Source organism: Hevea brasiliensis, chromosome 13 (assembly GCF_030052815.1).
Source record: "Hevea brasiliensis isolate MT/VB/25A 57/8 chromosome 13, ASM3005281v1, whole genome shotgun sequence".
Lineage (NCBI taxonomy): Eukaryota > Viridiplantae > Streptophyta > Magnoliopsida > Malpighiales > Euphorbiaceae > Hevea > Hevea brasiliensis.
In genome coordinates, this window is record NC_079505.1 from 91,233,627 (window position 1) to 91,257,223 (window position 23,597).

General features: G+C 33.1%; 2 protein-coding genes across 5 annotated transcripts; one reads left to right on the forward strand and one right to left on the reverse strand.

Moving 5' to 3' along the window:
• Positions 1-6,342: 6,342 nt before the first annotated feature.
• LOC110647389 (uncharacterized) lies at positions 6,343-11,653 on the reverse strand. 4 transcript variants are annotated; one of them, XM_021801193.2, is made up of 9 exons: positions 11,489-11,653; positions 11,230-11,280; positions 9,725-9,746; positions 9,237-9,351; positions 8,794-8,826; positions 7,671-7,796; positions 7,131-7,237; positions 6,967-7,038; positions 6,343-6,821 (listed from the first exon to the last, which is right to left on the reverse strand). In XM_021801193.2, the coding sequence occupies exons 1-9, from the start codon at positions 11,633-11,635 to the stop codon at positions 6,436-6,438; spliced, it is 1,059 nt and encodes a 352-aa protein (XP_021656885.2). In that variant the 5' UTR covers positions 11,636-11,653; the 3' UTR covers positions 6,343-6,435. The 4 variants fall into 4 exon arrangements, with proteins under 4 accessions (XP_021656885.2, XP_057988907.1, XP_057988908.1 ...); XM_058132924.1 differs by having other exon boundaries at positions 7,671-8,826; positions 9,621-9,746; positions 11,489-11,633; XM_058132925.1 differs by having other exon boundaries at positions 7,671-8,826; positions 9,237-9,407; positions 9,621-9,746; positions 11,489-11,633.
• Positions 11,654-13,613: 1,960 nt separating this feature from the next.
• On the forward strand, positions 13,614-20,808 carry LOC131172242 (glycerophosphodiester phosphodiesterase GDPDL6-like). The gene is made up of 15 exons (XM_058133200.1): positions 13,614-13,713; positions 13,798-14,094; positions 14,179-14,288; positions 14,364-14,865; positions 15,028-15,069; positions 15,154-15,435; positions 15,520-15,662; positions 15,749-16,229; positions 16,320-16,571; positions 19,254-19,295; positions 19,382-19,614; positions 19,781-19,888; positions 19,975-20,022; positions 20,109-20,166; positions 20,525-20,808. Exons 1-15 carry the CDS (start codon positions 13,620-13,622, stop codon positions 20,806-20,808), a joined length of 2,976 nt encoding a protein of 991 aa, XP_057989183.1. The 5' UTR covers positions 13,614-13,619.
• The last annotated feature ends 2,789 nt before the right edge of the window (positions 20,809-23,597 follow it).

Here is a 23,597-nt window from a genome sequence, read left to right on the forward strand (position 1 = left end):
TAAAATTCATAACCATCTCTAGTTAAACTAGATATAGAAATGATGTTTTTAAAAGCATCAGGTACATATAAAACCTTATTTAAGTACAAAACATGTCCACACATGTATAAAGATTTAAATCCTATGGCTAAAGCTTCAACAGTTGAGCCATTGCCAACCCGGAGTCTAATATCTCGTTACTGCAAGCTGCTACTACTTGTTATACTCTGGGTAGTTCTTATTTCAGTGCCTATCCTTCTGGCAGTGGAAACACTTTCCTTTGCCTCCATCAGCTTTAGTTTTCCCTTTCTGTTTTGCTATCTTCTTGGAAGGACTAGGAATTTGAGGTTTCTTTTTCTTATTGCCCTTCTTCTTGTTGGACTTTCCAGCAAAAGAAGATGCAATCAAAGCTACCTCTTTTCCTTTATTGCCTGGCATATTCTTTTGGGCAATAACCAGCATGTTAAGTAAACCAGCTAAGGTATATTCCTGCTTAGTCATATGGAAATTTGTCACAAAATTCCCAAATGACTTAGGTAGGGACTGAAGGATCAAATCCGTCTGCAGTTGGAAATCCATGTGAAAGTCAAGATGTTCCAGCTGCTCAATAAGCCGAATCATCTTGTGGACTTAATCCCTAATATTCTGTCCCTCAGACATCCTCATGCGGAATAGCTGTCTAGATATCTCATACCTAGCATTCCTGCTGTGCTCACCATACAACTCTTGCAGGTGAAGGAGGATCTCACTTGCATATTGCATATTTTCATATTGCTTCTGTAACTCATTACTCATAGAAGCAAGCATGTAACACTTGGCTCTCATATCATGCTCCTTCCACTTGTCCAAAGTTTCATGTTCCTCTTGAGTGGCCTCTGGAAGTAAGAGACCAAGAACCTTTGAGTCTAGAACATATCCAATACATTCTAATTTCAGGACAAGTTTTAAATTTCTTGGCCAATCTGAAAGATTAGGTCCTATCAACCTATTGTGATCAAGTATGCTCGCAAGGATATTGGATGATGGTGGTTGTTGTGTGCTCATTATTATCAGAAGAATAACTATAGAAATAACCAGATTAATTAGTAAATGTATCATGTAATTAACCAAAATGATTATGGTCTTTTAATCAAATTGGTCCTCCTACTAACTTAGCGAATCCTACACTTCCAAAGTAGGAAACGGAAATCCTAGTTGGATAGATTTCTAGTGGGTGATTGAATTCTTATAGTCTTATTGATCATCCTCAGGCACATCCATTATTGGAATTACAATAAACTGTAAGTGAGCAACTCCTTACCCATCACATCTCATGTGAGGTTCAATCCTTTTACCTAGCCCCTAATGCTCAAAATCTCAGGCACATCCATTATTGACTTATCTTGCATTAGCTAAGTTGATCCCATTGAGCCAGTAAACATGCAAATAATTTTTATGTCCTCAGGCACATCCATTATTGGCTACCAAACCATTTACATATTTACAACATCTCATGCTTAACAATTATTCTTAAGAAAATCTCTGAAATTAATTGCATCATATGCAAATATTTAAAATTTCTAAAAATAATTGCCTCAATGGAAAGGCCATGATATAATTACTTTAATTATACCATTTTCAACTTAATCATTTGTTTGGAAGATTTAGTGGTTGGCTTAATTACTATTATGGTCTCACTTTGCACATTATCCAATTAGCATGCATATATCATATACTTGTATACATTCCCATACATCTCATGCATACATGGATAAACAATAAATATGGTATGATCATGGACTTTCTAAGGGATTCAATTCTGAGCCACCAAGAATTGAATCAGGGCATTCCTAGGTGCATTTCATTCATTTATATTACAAGAGTTGCTGAAGGAGTACATAATCAACACTTGATTTTGAATTCCTCCCACTGGCCCCACTAATGCTCTTGACCTCCTTGATCTTCTTGCAATCCAATTACATAGTAATCATTGGCATACCAAGGCGAATTTATAAGAACATGGAATTTAAAATCCTCAAATAAATGAAATTATAACCCAAAAATATTACAACAATTATAATACAATGCCACCAAAATAAAATTAATTATTTTACAACCCAAAGAAAAATAAAAGAAATAAATCTAATCTCATTAGTCTTTATTGTCCATGATCATCCATCATGCATATTATTATTTAACAATTAAATAAAACATACATACTAAGATAAAATTGAATATCTCATATTCAACTAAAAAATTCATATTTGAATCTCATTCAAACAAATTTAAAAATTCAGATTTGAATCACATTCAAACAAATTTAAAAATTCAAATTTGAATCACATTCAAACAAATTTAAAAATTCAGATTTGAATCACATTCAAACATTTTTTAAAAAATTCATTTTGATATTCAATTCATTTTTAAAAAAAAAATTCAGATATTTTAAATAATTTAATTGTGTGATCATAATTCCTAATTAAACAATTTAATTAGTCATAGGCATAATTATGGGCATCAAAGCATACAACAATTGCACATTGAAGCCCATATACCTTGCGCACCATTGTGGTGCTAAATCATGCGCACCATGGAGCACAAACATGATGCCGCCACACTTTTCTATGCAACCAGTAATGAATCAATCAACTTTTAATCAAATCACACAATTAAATCAGATATTAAACAATCTAAATGGCAAATATAGTGGCTCTGATACCAATTGAAGGAGCAGAAGCATGAAAATTATTAGATTAGAACATTGAATTCAAAACTTTTCTTCTAGGGTTTCATGCATCATGCCATATCCATTATGTGCCTAATTGATTTCAATGTTCAATTGCATATTAAAACACTTTTAACATATATTAGGATCTATATTTGCCATTTAAGATTTTTGAATTAACAAATTAATTCATTAGAATCCTATATTAAAAGAATAATATGTGCACTAATCTTTTGATGCACTGTAGATGTAATTGGTACCTTTGTGAAACACCTAGGATTCCAAATGTTTTCCTCTAGCTTGTCCACACCAAGATCACCAATGGTAGCCCTTAAACCAGCTTCTCAAGTCTTGCCAACTAATTAGAAATTAGGGATTTGCCTTTAGAGAGATTGTAGATGTATATAGGACACTAGAAATAATTTCTAGCAATTTTAATTCAAAAGAATATGGGCAATTCTCTTTGAATTGATGAGAGAAGATGAAGAGATGAGAGAAAGCTATGGGTGGCGGCACACTTTGAGAAAAATCAGAATGTATTTTTTATTCTTTCATTCTTTCCTTTTTATAATTAGATCATCACTTAAAACCCTTGTCACATGTCATTACCTAATTGCATCTTAATTTTAATTGACCTAATCATATTAAGCCAAGTGTCAAAGCTAGATTTAATATTGACTTTGATCACCTTGCATGATAGGAAGACAAATGGCAAACTTATAGGGTGTCATTTGTCACCATCTCATGGTGCCACATGTCACCCTGTGAAATGACCAAATTACCCTTGTGTTTTAATTTTGAGTTCTTAACCCAAAATATTTATTTCTCCTTTTCTAATCAATTTATATCAAACATAAATTAATTAATTAATCTTTATTAATTAATTTCTCATAATTAAATTCATATTTAAACACTTTAAATATAAAATTAACTTATACTATACATCCAATAACCTAGATTTAGTTTCAAGTCATACTAGGAACTTTGCAATCTTATTGCAAACCAAACCTATTTAATTAATTAATTAAACTCTTTAATTAATCAATTAAAATTACATTTAACTTGGTGATTATCTTGTGTATGTGTGTGACTTACTAGGCTCATCACTAATTGGCAATGAGATATGATATTAACTCTTAATATCATTAGAACTTTTTCTTATCATAAATGATTTCTCTAAATCATTTTAGGCATCCCATAAACCATGGTTGACACCAAGCATAGCATGCCATGACCATCCAATCAGTAACAAGGAATACCTTTTAATGAACCTATAATCATATGTTACCATGCACTAAAATCTCTCTGTTACAAAATCTCATTCGAGTTGGAGTCATAGTTTATGTCAAACCCCATTTGCTATGAATATTATGTTTTCTTTTAATTCCAATTCTTGATTAAAAAGATTTTATCATCAGAAACTCTTTTCTGATTAAATTTGTCTGTCCTAGCCAGGAACTTGAAACATCAATAACAATTAAATGAACATAGGATTTTATCCCTATTTACTTAGGGTAACAGATTCCATCTTGATCAACACTTACCTCCATATATAACTAGTATGAGCCAACACATGCCCATATACCCATACACAGTACAAATATGAAAGTAGTATCAAACTCAAACCACCTATATACAAGATAACTGTGTTATCTCAGGTCTAAAGATTATATGCACTGATATGATTTATGACAATGCATTGACAAGAGTAAACTCCACGTGCTTATCATAAGTGTTACTGGTTCGGCCTACTTATCATGTATAAGTGCCTATCATGTTTGTTATATGGCATGAGACTCACCATTCCATCTTATTTACATCTCATATAAATAACTTGGGAACAAACATGATTACAATCTTTCTGGATAAGTCATGTCCTTATTGTGAAGTATCCTCGATTGTGAATCAATTTATGATACTTTGTGCTAGAAATACCTCCACTCATATTCTTAACAACTTAAAAATAGAATTTCTAATAAAATATCGATGAACCTTTTCTATTACACATAAATATATTATATAAGTGAAAAAGTGAAATTACTTTTTATTAATAAAATATGTACAAGATATATACTAAATGATATATTCTAAGGTATAATAATAATAATAATAATAATAATAATAATAATAATTATTATTATTATTATTATTATTATTATGCACAGCAGCAGAAAGAAAACTGTTATAGAACTGTTAACAAAACAGAAGGGCCCACAAAATTATATTAAGATCAGAAGTTGTACCTTAACCTTACACTTGATTTAAATCTTTAATTCAACAAATCCATGCAATGGTTCATCACTTTCATGTGAATAATAACATTTATTCCATGCCAATATTTTAATTAATTAATGACAAAATAAAACTTGCTAGCTTTGTTATTCATAAGATAGATTAAATTCACCCATTATTGTTTATTTCATATTATAAATATTTAAGTTTTATGGATCTCTATTTTATTAATAGTTCTTAAAAAAAAATGAAATAATTACTTTAGGACCTGAACAACATGATCTAACCTATTTAGAGGTAGCAAATGGCTGGAATTGAATGTATTTTAGTCCTTTTAAATTGTGGGATAATTTATCAAATAATTATATAAAAATTTTTGAAATTAATTCATATTAATTTATGAGTTATGAACTGTTTTATATAAAAATATTAATTTTCTTTAAAAATGAATTGAAAGTACATTTTATTTATTTATTTATTAAATATTAAAAATGATCTAATCAAATTGAAATGGATGAATTTTAAATTAAATTATATGTTATTATTAAATTGATTTTTAATTTTATAATTTATTTAAATTTAAATATTAAATTTGAATTTAAATGAATTATAAGTTGTTTGGAGCAGGTTTTGAGCATGTTGTCTTTTAATACAAGATATGAGATTTTCAAATCCTAATAATATTTCTCTCCATTAGGCTTTTTTTTTTAATAAATTATATAAAAAAAATTCCCATATAATTTTATAATTTTTAGCTTATTTTTATTTTTTAAAATAATTTTTTAAAAAATAAAAATTTAAATTCTTTTATTTATTATATTATATTTTTAAAATAAAAAATTAATTAAATTGAATTTTTACAAATTTTTAATTGTCAAACAGAAGGTTAATGATTTTGTACAAAAATTAAGTTTTTATTTTTTTTTATATTTTTTTATGTGGAGAGCAAGACAACACACCAGCAGTCATAGTTTGGGACCAGAAGCTGCGCAGGGTAAAAATATGGGCCCGACATTATCCAAGGCAATCAGGGTCCAAGGAAGGGAAGCACGTTCCATGTCCATACAACTGGATGATAAAGTGGCAAATGTCAGGATCAGAACTCAGAATATCTGCCATGGCAAAAGATCGTATTCTGAAAGGTGCAGCGGGATCGTGGGTTGAAACATGATGGACCCTTTGGTGGTTCAATGAAAAAGAAAGAAAGAAACTAAGAAAATGAGTGTTCTTCATGGGGTCATTCTTATGGTTTCTGTAACTGTTCATTATTTGCAGAACTACAAATCCTGTTGACTCTGCTCCAATGTAATCAAGAGCTTGTTATGCTTTAACCTGCTTTTTAGACAAAGGGAAATCTCTTTCATATCAGCAAATAGCATCATAAAACTGCATATTTTCTCTATTGCCAAAAAATTGAATCCGCAGAAGGCTTAAATATTCTAATGGAATTGCTGCAAGAAGAAGAATCCACAAGAAGGTAAATTCATATCAGGTTAAGATAATTAGATTACATTACAGGGCTAATTGCTACATTTAAATAATACATGCTCCTCTTCTACTGAGGTCACATCTCCAGTAACAGAAACCCATGTTTCTGCAATTTTACCCACTCTCCCTTCAAGAATCTCAACCAAAGTAAATGCGCGCCTCGTACCTTTGGACTCTGGAGTCAACTGTGAGGTTTCGCTATTCATGAAGCTTCTATTGGGAGCTCGTTGATCGTCATTGATTCTTTTAACTCTGGGAACAATTGCCCCATTCAGGTATATAGTATTGTCAGTGCTGACCACAATCATTTTTCGAAGACCATTTCCATAAGCTAGCTCTTTATGCATGTGACCAAACACAACCAGAGGAATATTCAGTTTGGTCGTCTCTTTTAAGTGGGCAATTGCTTGTGCTAGATCTGTATCAGAGAATGTTGTAAACAAAGAATGGTGAATATATTATTCTGTAACATAAACAAATAAATTGCATCTTATGAAATAATTTTTTTTCTTTTTGTTCCCTATCCTTATAAGAAGAAGTAGAAGAAGAAGAAAAGAGGTTACCAGGATCACCATGATCACCACCTCCAAACACCCAATCTTTTCCACATATATCATTCAAATTAGAACCAAGACCTGGAAAAAGCAAGACCAGACTGGATTTCAATAAAAGAGATCAATTTGTCTTGAATGACTGGTTGGTAAGTAATTTCGGCCAGCTGATACACCTGTGGGCCCATTATGTGCAAGAAATATAACTAGATGGTTTTCTGGAGTGCGTGAAGCAGTATTATAGATTCTCATGGCACTTCCTTCCATGTCTTGGACTCCATATCTGTGAGAATATTGCAATTTAAAAAGTTTCAGCATGTACAATAAGATCAAGCAACAGTCAACAGGAAAATGATTAGTAGAAGAAGAAAAAAGGGAAGTGCGAATTCACATCATCCTATGTCATTTGCACATTGATTCTTGTCTCACTTTGGTTATATATCCATAAGGTCACCCCAGCTAGCTCCTGTCTTAAAAAATCCCATTGCTATTAATTGCATACGTTAAATTGAGGCAGTCATTTTTGGTTCTTTTACCAAAGAAAAACATAATACCTTGCAAGACAATCGACAATATGAAGAACAGACACATGAAAGATTCCCAAGCCTTATTTTCATATTTTTAGGTTTTTTAGTTTGTACAAGTAAACTTGAAAATGCCACAAGAAATAATAAAAGAGAAGAATAACTATAGGATTTGCTTCAAACAATACAAACCTCTCAGAAAGAAGCCTTTTCCGGAACAACTGGTCACCACCACAAGAAAATGGCCGTCCACCAACAACACTAAGTTTTAAAGTAGGGAAATCCAGATGCCTGTAACCTACATGCTCTTCGCCAAGACTGGTTGTTTCCAGAAAGGTATTTTCATTCAGCAGTTGAATTTCTTCAGAGCTCAGTTCATGCATGATATGCAATGTGCTGAAGGACATACATTAAAGGCATCCGATGTCTTTTTGTAACTTTATTACATTACATGCATGGCATTCCCAATGCCAAAAATCATACGAAAGGAAAAGTCATAGATGAGCATAATCCAGGAGGTTATGCATATGTACAGTATCCCCTTTTCTTTTGTGTTTACATTCCTTTTGATTTTTCATAAAGGAAAGGAATTGAGAAATTATTCAAAATTACGTTTGAAAAGCTACATTCAGTACATCAAATAATTCTGTCCAATGGGCTAACAATTCACAAATATTATAAAACCTTTCCAAGTCTATTCAATCCCCTTGATTTTTTCAGAGAATAATAGGGCTTTCCAGCAAGAAGTAAAATGATGATTGCAAAACTTGGGGCTACATGTATGGCTTACTCCTTATCTTAACTTTGTTTTATTTTTAATAATCTTTCAAAAGGGAACTTATTATGGGAATGAGGTAATAATTATAAGAAGGAAAATGAACCTAGTACTACATTATATCTTTAAATTCATTGTTGGTCCAATCAAGTATTTATCCATGTCTCTTTCATCATAAATCAGCAATACGCAGAAAGTCTAATGCAATCTCTGTTTTCAAAGACATGATTTGTGACAACACTACAGAAGAGAGCCATCACATGTACGCTTCCTACATTATCCAGTCGTTCTTCACAAATTCAGTCTTTCACCATCTATGTAAGAAGCAAATTAGGATGTGATAATAAAGGAACCAGACCCCTATATGCGTGCTTAATGCTGACATTGTCGAACAAAACTGAAGAATAAGAGATTTTAAGATCATCAAAATAGGAGTAACATCAACATATTTTCAAATTGTAAAACATTTAACCAATGAAAATGAAGACATAAAAGGCATCATCCCAAAATCTGGCATGCTCAGAGATAAGGTACGCTCACCATTCCAGTTGAAGTTGAACACCATCCTTCATCCTAATATTCAAATTAAAGAAAACAATTATAAAGGAATAGAAATTTAACTTGTGTGTTTGATTTATAAAGATAGTTAATGATGCCAAATTCAAAGCTTAGAAAAGTAAGGCTAGCTGCTTTTAACATGTCACATGCACAGATTCACATATACACACACATGCGCGCTAGAAGGAACATATCTTAGTAGAAATTTCAAACAATAATTCAGAAGTCTTCTTTTATCTTCCTTCTTTCTTTTTTTAAATTTTTTCATCTGATTTGCATATAGAACTGAACAAATGTACATTATTTAATTGCTCTAGCTCCATAAATGTAAGAAGGAAAATTTCTGAAAGTGTAACAACATAGAGACATCTTAGCATATATCAACATGATGCACTGTTGAAGTGGGCTGTAGCATCTGGACTTACTTTTGTGAGAACTTTTGAGTATACCAGGAATCATGATTTCCCAAAATAACTGCCTTAGGAAATTTAAGATCTGCAACACTTTGAACAAGGTCCACATTTTCATTACCAAAATCACCTGAATAAAGCCCAGGAAGAGGGAAGGGCAAGAAAAATTAAAAAGGCAAAGAAAGACTAATAAGGTTAGATTTAAAAATTTTACTAGCAATGTTGCAAAAACACAATCAGAATGACAGGCCATGGTACACGTTAGGCAGATTTTCCATGTGTCAAATTAATAAACATGTCTATAATACATTTTTTATGTATTATAAGATACAAAATAAAATGTTAGTAACCAGCATGGACCCAGATCCTTTTTAGATGTTTCCTTGATATTATGCTCACCAGTTAAAACAGGCAAAAAGGGTCATGAAGGCACCACATGTGGAGTAAATGAAGGCCAGCCAATGACATCAGATAGGTATAAGGTGAGAGAAAAGAAAACCTGCCTGTAAACAGCACCAAATCCGGCTGCATTGCCATACAACAAAAATTGAGTTGTTAGAGGATATGTATGTTCAAGATTAGTGGAAATGCTTCTGAAAAGCTAAAAGAAAATTGAACAAACAAATAAGAAAATAAATAGCTCAAGGCAATTTGGATGCAAATAAACTATTGTGAATGTCTAGTTCTAGCTAGATTTTCTTTTGAGACAGTGCAAGTGAATGGACACATGTACACACACTCACATTTGATCGCACTCTCACATTCACTCTCTTACACACGTACACACACTCACACCTAATTGTTTCTCACCTTCTTCTTGCACGCACACCTACACAACACAAGCTAACACATATTTATACGTGCTCTAGGTCGGTGAAATCTCCAGATGCTTCTCAAATGCCTGTGATAAAGATATCTCCAAAGTCGGTGGTGAAGCTTCATGAATGTCGTTTATTCTTGAAGACCAAGGAAAGAGATGATTCTAGATTAATGTAGAGAAATAGAAAGTCGGCGATGATTTTCTTCAATATTCTTCCCATCAAGTTTTTAGGGTTTGTCCTCAACTCTTCATATATTCTTACTGAAAGCTTTGTTCAGTAACTTCCACAGGAGGATCATACCTATCAGATATGTGGATGACACAGGTATCTAAGAGTACAAAACAGAGTCGAACTGAAATGAACTGATGAGTCACCCACATACCATAACCACAAAAAGCCAAGACAATTGGAGTGGAACCACAAAGAAACCTGGGTACCTAACTTAAAATCCTGAAGAATTCTTCATGTGCATATATATATATATATATATATATATATATATATATATATCCTTGTGAAGAACATTACATGAACCAATATAATAACCGTCACTTACAAGTTCTTCACAAATGACAGGTCAGAGAACTATTTCTCTTTCTTGGCTACCATATGAGAAAACCCAAAGTTCCTTTTCTAGCAGTCAAGACTCCTATCTGTATTTTGCTCTTGCTGATTTCAGTTATTGTAGAATAAAAGAGTCTGCTGCCAACTTTAGAAGCCTCTAGTTTTTATCTTTTGGACGGCCAACTTTTCTCCAAGACCTAGGTAAATAACTAGACACGTTTCTTCTATCAGTATTTTTAAATTTCCATATATCATTCACGCAGTACCCTAAATTGCTCTTGTTTATCATTGCAAAGCCCGCAATTTCTTCAAGATATAATCCAATGTAAAGGAAAGTAAACAAATAAAAATCTAATAGAATAATGAACTCAATATTCATTCCATTACATTCAATTCTGTTAAGCAAGCATGCACTAAAAAAAGATAAAGTTATTTTCTACTCAATTAGCAAGAAGATAGTTATAATTTTTAGTCATTAAATCCCTAAATTGGCTGTGGGCTTAATTACAGTGACATAAATTAGAAATTCAAAAGCAAAAAACTAATAGTAAAAAAGAATATGAAAAATAAGCATAATAAGTACTAATGATGATGAAAAAAAGAAACAAAGAAATGAAATTTACCTGCAAAAGTTCAAGTGCTTTTGTATCTTCCTCTAGATTCCAATCATCATGCTTCGAAAACCCCAAAAAAAATTTAAAAAAAATAAAAAAACAAAATTTTCCCAAAAAATATAATAACCGTACAATTACAACCCTAGATTAATCAAATAATAAGCTATTTAAGCGAACGCAAAGCTAGGGTTTCTAAATTAAAAGGAAATACAAGCTTGGAAGGGCAAACAAATACTAGAGAGAGAGAGAGAGAGAGAGAGAGACTCACGACGTCTCCGACAACTGCGATTCGGGCCGAGACCGCCATTAAAGAGGTGCTGCTGGGCTTAGAGGACAAAGAGAAAGGGGGGCAACAAGGGGCACTGGAAACAAAACAGAGAGAGGGAGCGTGAAAGAACGCGCTTAAACTTAACATAACCTTCAGTTCCAGTTTCGCGCGCTATTTTACGGCGATACGAGTGGGAATTTAAACCGTTAAAAACGAGAAGTAATATCGTGCAAAATTAATATATAGAAATAAAATAGCAAAATAATCTTTTTTTTTTATAGAAATAAGTTAATTTTTAAAATAAATTTCTATTAATAAAGTAGTCATTTTATTAAAATTCACTGTATTACATCAAGATTAAATTATTATAAATATTAAAACTACATATATTAAACTGTTAACACGATGAATTAAACTACTATAATTTTTTAACTCACAAATGGTATTTTATTAGAAAAACTATTTTACTAATAAAAATATATTTTAGGGATTAATTTATTTTTATAAGAAAAATAAATGGATTAAATTGTAATTTTTATAATATATCATTGATTAAATTATAAATTATTGTTATTAACAAAAGTGATTCGTTGAAGAGCTAGAGTGTACATCGCAACACAAAATAGGCCTATACACCTCAAAAGGATATTTAATCCCGCACCCTCGAACCGTTGAATTTAACAAGTCAATGAAATATTTGGTATAGCCTTTGTGAAAATGCTACATTTTTCATCTCCTCACAAGCATTCTGCGCCAACCTTATAGTGAGAATGGGATTCAAAGCCTTGCCATCGTAAACAACTGCCTTCCTTGATTTCCAAATATTCCAACATAGAAAAGCTGCCAAACAAAGACACTCTTTATATTGAGAACAAAATACTTTTAACAAGTCGTGCCACCAAATGAAATCTTGATAAAATATAGAAATAAAAATATAAAATATTAAGATATTAAAATTAAATGATATAAAAAATATGAATAAAATTTACATAGAAATGTAGTGGTTGAAACAAAAAAATAAAGTATTGGAGGGCAAATAATAGTAGGGGTGTGCAAACGGTTCGGTTTCGAACCGATAAAACCAAAAATCGAAAATAAAAAATTTTAAAAATCGAATCAAATTGATTAATAAGAGAAAATCGAATCGAATCGAACCGATAAATATTGATTCGGTTTTAAACCGATCAAACCGAAATTTATAAAATTTCATATTTTTAATATTAAATCTAAATAATAAAACATAAAAACAAAAAAAAAGAAATCAAAACAAAAAAATCTTAAGGTTCGGTTCGATTTTCTTTGATTTTGTTTCGATTCGATTCGGTTCGATTCGATTTAGTTCGATTTTCTTTGATTTCCTATATATTAATAATTTCAGTTCGGTTCGATTTTTTAATTTTTTTATGAAAATAACGAACCGAACCGATTAACTAAAATTATCAAAATTATAAACCGAACTGAACTGATTGAATTTTAAAATTGAATCGATTGAACCGAATTGAATCGGTTCGGTTCTATTTTTTGGTTTAAACCGAAAACTGCTCTCCTCTAAATAATAGTTTCTTTCTTAAAATATACTAAAATTTTAAGGGTGAAATTTTAATTTTCAAAACTTTTGGGAGAGCCTTGGCCTAAGGAATAAAATAGTTAATAATATCAAAATATGCAGTAATTTGAACTAACGAAAAATAAACCTAACTCAATGGGATCCTAAAAAATGGGAGCTAAGTGATGTCACCTTCTTCACTACAAAGTTGCTACTAAAATCAAGGAATCAAAAATAGAAACTAAAGACCATAAATTAAACACTAAACCAAAACAGTTCATGAGTTACATTATCTTACATGCTTTCTAACAGTAATTTCTGTTCGAGCTATTAATGCGAGAAACGTGTGGGAGAAATCAAAGACACATTCCTCATCTCTCCCTTTTCTTTTGCATTTCATTCACTCGAGGGGGTTTCAATTCAGTACTGAAACTCAACAGGGAATGTTTCATTTCCATTCCTAATCCTTGAAAGATTCATTTGTAAGTTGTTTTCATCTTAATGGAAAAATAAAGAAAAAGAATGATCTTGCTTTGTTCATTCTATTAATCATTGTGTGGCAGTGTGTAACAGGATATGAAGAGAATGATCAGGTGTTTGCTTCTAATTTCCTTGTTGATCCATTCTTCAGAATCAAAAGAAGTTCCAGCAGTTAACAAGAAATGGCTAACTCTAAATGGTAGCAGGATTTTATAGCCTTCTAAATTTTGAAACTTGGTATATGATCTGTAAATTTTGATTCTGTAAATGCATTTATATGCAGGTCAGCCGCCTGCTGTAATTGCTAGAGGTGGGCTTTCAGGGGTTTTCCCAGAATCCTCTAGCTTAGCACTTAATATTGGAAGGGATTCAAGCTTAAGAGAGATGGTTATGCTCTGCAATTTACAACTAACAAAAGATGGCCTTGGATTATGCCAGGAAAACGTCACCCTTGAAGCTTCAACAAATATAGACATGATCTACCCAGATCAAGCCAAAACCTACAAAATAAATGGCAAGGATGTTAAGGGGTGGTTTTCTGTGGATTTTACAATGGCCCAGCTAAGTGCCAATGTAACAGGTAAGTCTCACAAATCTCATTTCAGTTTTCCTTTTCTTGTACTGTCTCTTCTTTAAAACATCTGTTATGTTTATGAATATACAGTGAAGCAAAGTATATCAAATCGGCCAAAATTGTTTGACAATAAATTTCCCATACTTACCGTTGATGATATTTTCCGAGCTCAAATCCAATCATATTGGTTGAATGTTCAGGTACTTGCAGCATCACTTTTCAATTTCAAGAATTTCCAAGGAATATAGAAGTGTTAAGATTTTGTTTAACTGCAGAATTATATGTTCTACAATGAACACAAACTAAATGTGGCATCATATATTCAAAAGGAAAGAATTTTTCGGCTTGTCAATTATATCTCATCTCCTGAGATTGGTTTCTTGAAGGCAATGAAAGGAAAAGCAACCAACCCCAAGACTAAGCTCATTTTCGTTTTCCTTGAAAAAGATGCAATTGAACCCTCGACCAGCAAAACATATGGTTCAATATTGGAAGATCTTGCCACAGTCAAGACATTCGCATCTGGGATTGCTGTCCCAAAAAATTACATATGGCCTGTAAACAAAGACAACTATTTGGAGAGCTCCACAACTCTTGTCCTTGATGCTCATAAACTGGGTCTTGAAGTACATGCTACTGGCTTTGCAAATGACTTGGCTACAGTCTATAATTATACTTATGACCCTATATCTGAGTACTTGCAATTTATCAATAATCCGCAGTTTTCTGTTGATGGGGTGGTTTCAGATTTTCCTCCCACAGCATCATCAGCTCTTGGTAATATGATCAATTATCTATATTCATCTGTCATTTTCTCACCAATATGTATCTAAACAAAGGGGTTGTGAAAAACAACTCAAATTGTTCATCTGGATAATTTAGTTTTGCCGAACTATGCCAACTTCTTCTCTAACCCTCGTAAGGTTCCCTCTGGTGCAGCATGCTTTGCACATTTCAGTAATCTAAACTTTACTAAGGCGGGTAAGTTCCTATTCTAACGTACTGGAGCTAATCTAGCAGTAGAAAAACTGTTTTGCCATGCACAAAAATGCTGTTCCTGTGCAGGTAGACCTTTGATCATATCTCACAATGGAGCAAGTGGAGTTTATTCTAACAGCACAGATCTTGCTTATCAACAAGCATTAAATGATGGGGCTGACATAATAGATTGCTCAGTTCAAATGACAAAGGATGGGACGGCATTCTGTATGGGTTCTGCAGATCTTACAACAGACACTACCGCAACGACTACCTTCTCAGCCCGATCTGCCACTATTCCTGAAATTCAACCGAATGCCGGAGTCTTTTCTTTTGATCTCACATGGAGTGAAATTCAGACATTGAAACGTAAGGCTTCTTCACTGCTTTCCCTGCATGCATTTGCTTAATGTTTCTGGAAATCCCTCTTACAGTGCATCTCCCTTATCCCAGCTCAATTGGGAAGCCCTTTTGCAAACGGTGACAAGTATCCAAGAAACCCTGCATACAAGAACACAGGTAAATTTGTAACTCTGGCTGAGTTTCTGGAATTCGCCAAAGCCAAGGCAGCATCTGGAGTTCTAATCAACATAGAGGTAAGCATTTCTTGTTCGTTTATCTTTATTCAGCAATTTTAACTCCGTTTGAAGTGTTTACCCTCATTACAAACTTATGCTTACAGAATGCTGCTTACCTAGCTTCAAAGAAGGGTCTTGACATAGTAGGTGCAGTTAGCACTGCCTTGAGCAATGCCTCTTTTGATAAGCAGTCCGCACAAATAGTCTTAATCCAATCAGACGACACTTCAGTGTTGTCCAAATTTCAGAATGTTACTGCATATGAAAGAGTGTTTTCCCTTAAAAAAGACATAGGTGATGCACCGGCGAAGTCTGTAGATGAAATCAAGAAGTTCGCTAATGCAGTTAATGTCCCAAGACAATCCATCGTTCCAGTACACCAAGGCCTTGCTAAAGCTGCTACCCAAGTTGTAGCCGAACTGCAAAAAGCCAATCTAACCGTATACGTCTCTGTCATGAGGAATGAATTTTTTAGTCTTGCATTTGATTTCCTCTCTGATCCCACTGTAGAAATTGCTACTTTTGCTCCCTTCAACGTTAGTGGGATCATCACGGAGTATCCAGCAACTGCAAACAGATTTTTCAGTAAGTATTGCAAGATCTTAGTGTAATATCTGATGTGCCAAATTCCGTTCAGTAGAAATTAACACATAATGATTTGATTTGGCATTGCAGGAAATTTATGCTCAGATCTCAACTACAATGTTGAATTTGCCTTATTACCTATTCAACTACCATATCTAACTCAGTTCCTTCCTGATGGTAGTCAACCACCAGTAGCTGCCCCTTCTCCAGCCCTCGACGTTGAAGATGTTGTTGACCCACCACTACCAGCGGTAGCCAAAGTCGCTAGTAGCAGCCCTGGTCCAAGCACTAAGCCAAAATCTCCTTCAATAGCTGGTTTGGGTCGTTCTCTGCTGGCAACTTGTCTGTTGGGTTTAATCTTTATGTTATATTAGTCAGCAGTAGTAAGCAGCATGGAAAAAATGACCTGAAACTTAAAACTCTTCAACCTTGTTGAGTTCATGTTGTTGCCATAATATCTTATTCCATTTCTTGAGAAATCAGTAGTAAGTAAATTAGTTAAGAGAATGATTTAAGAGTGGGCTATTGATATCAGTTTTCAACGGATAATTAAATCAAAAACTCAGCATTAGCTGGATTCTTGTAGGTTATAATGTGTTCGGTTCATAGACAAAGAAATTATATATATAAGAACACTTGGAAAAGAAATCCAGCAACATGGAAAAAAAGAGAGATCTTCTAGAGCAGGCTCAGATTCGCCTTTTCTCAGACAGACGGAAACAAATCATCCATGGCTGCAAAAAAGAGCTACAACCTGTGAAGAGAAGCTCAAAGTTGCCCAGCCAAAGATCGACTATTTTCCTTAAAAATGTCTGATTTTTCACTCCAAAAACGTATCATCAATGCCTCAATACAACAAACAAGAGAAGATTATTATTATTATTATTATTATTATTATTATTATTATTATTATCAATGAAGAGAGGGTTAGCTCTGCAGTAGATCAGAGAAGCTCTCTGAGAGCAAAACCTCATCCTATTCTCCTTTCCAGGAAAATATTTTCCCCTAAACACACAGAACCCAACAACAACAGCAACTAAGCCTCAATCCCAAAATACTTTGGATCAGCCACATACAAACAGAATCCAAACAGAGAAATTAGTCCCAGATGTGGAGGAGGCTCAGATTTGCCTTGTTTTGGACAAGAAAGAAACAGTATTGCATCATGGCTGCAACTAATGACCAGCTAGGAATTGAGGAAAAATCCAATTCACTAGCCCCCAAATGTCGCCCAGCCAAGATAACAAACATTTCTCTACAAGTCTGATTCTGGGTCAATGAGAACATCATCACAGCCTCGCAGCAGTCATATATATATATATAGAGAGAGAGAGAGAGAGAGAGAGAGAGAGAGATAGATATATAGATTTTTTTTTTCTTTTCCTTTTCTTTGTAGGGCAGTTGGTGAGCTAGAACGTGAAATCACCGGCTCCGCTACCATCAGAGAGGAGAATCAACTACCCTGCAAACCCTCCGCCGCCCTGAGAGCAGAACCTCATTCTTAAACTAATGAGGAAAATTTTGTGAAAATACCTAGTTACTTAAAGCACACTGATTATCTACATGTGATGCCAATGTTTTGGCATTATTCCATGTTTACCCTTTTACTTGCACTGTGTTTAGATATAGAACAAGGGGGTAGTATGGTCATTTCGAAATGGTCCATGTAAACTCACTTGGTGATTTGGTCCTATCCTCGTTCAAATGGACTTTAGACTAAGCAAGGACACGGTGCCGTTTCGAAACATAACTAAAATCCGATCGTCGATTTTGATCTAAGTGTTAGAATTTGGAAATGAATTGAAGGGGTTATCCCATTTAGACTCAATTTTAATTTAATTTCAGATTAATTTTGGTTTAGTTCATTTTGATTTATTTAATTTGGTCTGATTTGATAAATTGGATAATTATTTTTTAAAATTTTTTTAAGTGAAAAATTCAATTTTTTATCTGAGTAAGACAATTTTAGTCAAATTCAAATTTGATTGATTATGAGCCTATTCTTATTTAATTTCAATCCAAATTGGAACTAAACTCATATCTATTTTAAACATGCACCATCAACTATATAAGCTTTTTGCTCAAAAGAAATTAAAATGTTGCTTTACATGGCGATTCATTACCTTATGTCTTTTTTTTTTTTTTTTTAATTGATAGACAAGATAACACAAATATTATGAATTAACCAAGAATTAATACTAGAGGGTTGAAACTTGAGCAGAGTTACACAAATATCATGAATTAACCAAGAATCAATACTAGAGGGCTGAAACTTGAGCAGATTTACACCAACTGGATAGGAAGTTGCAAAATTTGTTTGTCAATCTTTGTTAAATTAGCGTCTTAATTGATATGAAAGACGCAAATATCCTAATCTAGGTTCAAAAAGAATTAACTTTCTAAGAGTATCCAAGGATTCTCAAGAAATTGTCATTAATGCATATGTTTTTAAGGAAGCCATAAGGGCATGAGTTCAACACAACATTCTATAGTTTAAATATTTGTATTCTTCATCTCATGTATAATGTTCTAACTTCAATTGTCATTCTTGGAATGTAAATGTGATCTTATGTTAATGTTGATAACTTTATCACAATGTATGTTACAGTTAGTCAGCCCACAATATGTTTATACAAAGGACAAATGAACCCAAGACAACTATTTGGAGAGCTCCACAACTCGTCCTTGATGCTCATAAACTGGGTCTTAAATACATGCTACTAGCATTGCAAATGACTTGGCTACAGTCTATAATTATACTTATGACCCTATATCTGAGTACTTGCAATTTATGAATAATCCACAGTTGTCTGTTGATGGCGTGGTTTAAGAGTTTCCTCCCACATCATCATCAGCTCTTAGTAATATGATCAATTCTCTATATTCATCTTTCATTTTCTCACCAATATGCATCTAAACAAAAGGGTTTTGAAAAAACAACACAAATTGTTCATCCGGATAATTTAGTTTTGCCGAATTATGCCAACTTCTGATATAACCCTCATAACATTCCCTCTGATGCAGCATGCTTTGCACATTTCAGTAATCTAAACTTTACTAAGGCAGGTAACTTGCTATTCTAATGTACTGGAGCCAATCAACTAGCAGTAGAAAAACTGTTTTGACATGCAAAAAATGCTGTCCCTGTGCAGGTAGACCTTTGATCATATCTCACAATGGAGCAAGTGGAGTTTATTCTAACAGCACAGATTTTGCTTATCAACAAGCATTAAATGTTGGGGTTGACATAATAGATTGCTCAGTTCAAATGACAAAGGATGGGACGGCATTCTGTATGGGTTCTGCAGATCTTACAACAGATACTACCGCAATGACTACCTTCTCATCCCGATCTGCCACCATCCTGAAATTCAACAGAATGCTGGCATTTTTTCTTTTGATCTCACATGAAGTGAAATTCAGACATTGAAACGCAAAGCTTCTTCACTGCTTCCCTTGCATACATTTGCATAATGTTTCTGGAAATCCCTTTTACAGTGAATGTCCCTTATCCCAGCTCAATTGGGAAGCACTTTTGCAAACGGTGACAGTATCCAAGAAACCCTGCATACAAGAACACAGGTAAATTTGTAACTCTGGCTGAGTTTCTGGAATTCGCCAAAGCCAAGGCAGCATCTGGAGTTCTAATCAACATAGAGGCAAGCATTTCTTGATCCTTTATCTTTATACAGCAATTTTACCTCCGTCTGAAATGTCTACTCTCATTACAAACTTATGCTTACAGAATGCTGCTTACCTAGCTTCAAAGAAGGGTCTTGACATAGTAGGTGCAGTTAGCACTGCCTTTAGCAATGCCTCTATTGACGAGCAGTCCGCACAAAAAGTCCTAATCTAATCAGACGACACTTCAAATTTCAGAATGATACTGCATACGAACGGGTGCTTTCCCTTGAAAAAGTAGGTGATGCAACCCCAAGTCTGTAGATGAAATCAAGAAGTTAGCTAATGGAGTTGATGTCTCAAGACAATCCATCGTTCCAGTACACCAAGGCGTTGCTAAAGCTGCAACCTAAGTTGTAGCCGAACTGCAAAAAGTCAACTAACCGTAAACGTCTCCGTCATAAGGAATGAATTTTTTAGTCTTGCATTTGATTTCCTCTCTGATCCCACTTTAGAAATTGCTACTTTTGCTGCCCTCAACGTTAGTGGGATCATCACCGAGTACCCACCAAACTGATTTTTCAGTAATTATTGCAAGCTCTTAGTGTGATATTTGATGTGCCAAATTCCCTTCAGTAGAAATTAACACATAATGATTTGATTTGGCATTGCAGGAAATTTATGTTCAGATCTCAACTACAATGTTGAATTCGCCTTATTGCCTATTCAACTACGATATCTAACTCAGTTCCTTCCTGATGGTACTCAACCACCAGTAGTCGCCCCTTCTCCATCCCTCGACGTTAAAGATGCTGTTGAACCACCACTACCAGCAGTAGCCAAAGTCGCTAGTAGCAGCCCTGGTCCGAGCACTAGTCCAAAACCTCCTTCAATAGCTGGTTTGGGTCGTTCTCTGCTGGCAACCTGGCTGTTGGGTTCAATCTGTATGGGATATTAGTCAACAGTAGTAAGAAGCAAGAATAAAATGACTTGAAACTCACAACTCTTCAACCTTTTTGAGTTCATGTTCTTGAGAAATCTGCAGTAAGTAAACTAGTTAAGAGAATGATTTAAGAGTGGGCTATTGATATCAGTTTTCAATGGATAATTAGATAAAAAACTCAGCATTAGCTGGACATTTGTAGGTTATAATGAGTTCTGTTTACAGACAAAGAAAAAAAAAAAAAAAGGAAAAAGAGAGAGATCTTCTAGAGGAGGCTCAGATTCTCCTTTTCTCAGACAAACGAGAACGCCTTATCCATGGCTGCAAAAAAGAGCTACAACTTGTGAAAGAGAAGCTCAAAGTTGCCCAGCCAAAGATCGACTATTTCCCTTCGGAATGTCTGATTTTTCACTCAAAAAACGCATCATCACAGCCTCAGTACACATACAAGAGATGATTATTATTATTATTATTATTATTATTATTATTATTATTATTATTAATGAAGAGAGGGTTAGCTCTGCAATGATCAGAGAAGCTCTCTGAGAGCAAAACCTCATCCTATTCTCCTTTCCAGGAAAAATTTTCCGCTAAACAAACAGAACCCAACAACAACAGCAACTAAGCCTTAATCCCAAAATAGTTGGGATCGGCTATATACAAACAGAACCCAAACAGAGAAATTAATCCTAGATGTGAAGGAGGCTCAGATTTGCCTTGTATCGGACAAGAAAGAAACACTATTGCATCATGGCTGCAACTAATAAGCTGCCAGGAATTGAGGAAAAACCCAATTCACTAGCTCCCAACGGTTGCCCAGCCAAGATAACAGGCATTTCTTTGCAAGTCTGATTCTGGATCACCGAGAACATCATCAAAACCTCGCAGCGTTCATATATATATATATATATATATATATATATATATATATATATAGACACAGAGAGATGTATAGATTTTTTGTTTCTTTTCTTTCCTCTTATCATTGTAGGGCAGTTGTGAGTAAGAAAGTGAAATCACTGGCTCCGCTACGGTCAGAGAGGGGAATCAAGGAAACCCTCCCCGCCCTAAGAACAGAGCCTCATTCTTCAACTAACGAGAAAAATTTTGTAAAACTCTTAAAATCAGCGTTAATAAATAAAGGTATAAGTTTAAGAATAGTTATTAAAACTTTTCCCCACATCTTCTTATCGTGTTTAATTAATATTTTTTTCTCTTTTATTATATAAAATATAAAATTATTTTTTTATGTATAAAAAATTATTTTATTTATAAAAAAAATGATTCAATTTATATATAGTTTGAGAAAAAAAAGAAAATTACTAACTAAGCTCTGTACTGAAACTATCCAGATCAGTGCCTAACTGAAAAATTGGTAATTAAAAGTTAGAGGGATATTACTGTGTAAAATTTAAAAATTAATGAGATTTTATATTATATTTTTAAGTTGAGTAATTGTAATGTTATAACTAGGTAAGTTCAGGGACAGTTGTCAAAATTTATCAAATAAATAAGCTAGTGATCAGTGGATAATATTCAAAATGATAAATTTCGATAACTGTCTCTAAACTTATCTAGTTGTAACATTAGAGTCGCTCAACTTAAAAATGTAACATAAAACTTCACCAACTTTTAAATTTTGTTCAATAAAATCTCTCTAATATCAAATTACCGCTTTTTGATTAGGCAGACGATTCGATATGAAGCTTAGTATTTCTTCTCTCAAACCATGTGTAAATTGAATTATTTTTCTCTTTATGGACAGAATAATTTTTCATGCGCAAAGAAAATAATTTTACACTTTGCATAAGACAGGAGAGAAAATGTTGATTAAGTGTCATGCGGGAGCTATTTACATTAGTTTCTAACTGAAAAATCAGTAATTAAAAGTCAGATGAATTTTACTGTGTAAAATTTGAAAGTTTAAGGTGTTTTATGTTACATTTTAAAGTTAAAGGACTGTAGTATTATAAATACATAAGTTTAGCGACAATTATTGAAATTTATCTATATCCAATGAGATATTAAAAAATAATTAAATATATATAAATTAATTAATATAGCTCTTATTAAAATAAATGAATAAAAATAATTAAATTTTAATTACTTGAAATAAAACTTTAATATTTATTATGTTATATTTAATAAATTTTCATAGTATTTTTAAATTATATAAAAAACATTTAAGTAATATAATGCATAATTTTTTTTATAAATATATAATTTTATTTTTAATATTTATAAAATATTAAGTATTTATTAAAAAATAAATATATTAAAATAAAAAACACACAATTATCAAACTGCTTAATTAATTTTGATTTTAAAAACTTTTTATAAGATTTTGAGTTTAATCTTCTATACCAACATTAAAACAAAAAATTCTATTGAATAATTGAATCGACCAGATTAATAAGATTACACTGATTTAACCACCGAATCAATTAGATCACATCGGGTCATTTTTTTATCTGATTCAATTATAAACTCAAACTAATTTGAGGGTGGATTCACTAGTTTGACCAGCCAATCTACTCAATCAAACCACATTAATTATCTATTTGTGATGCTAATGTTTTGGTATTGTTTCATGTTTATCCTTTTCACTCTTATTATGTTTAGATAGAGAATGAAGGGGTATTATGGTCATTCTGAAAATGATCCATATAAACTATCTTGGTGATTTGGCCCCATCCTCGATCAAATGGACTTTAGACTAAGTAAGGGCACGGTCTGGTTTCCAACCATAACTAAAATCGGATTGTCGATTTCGATCTTAAGGGTTGGAATTTGGAATTGAATTG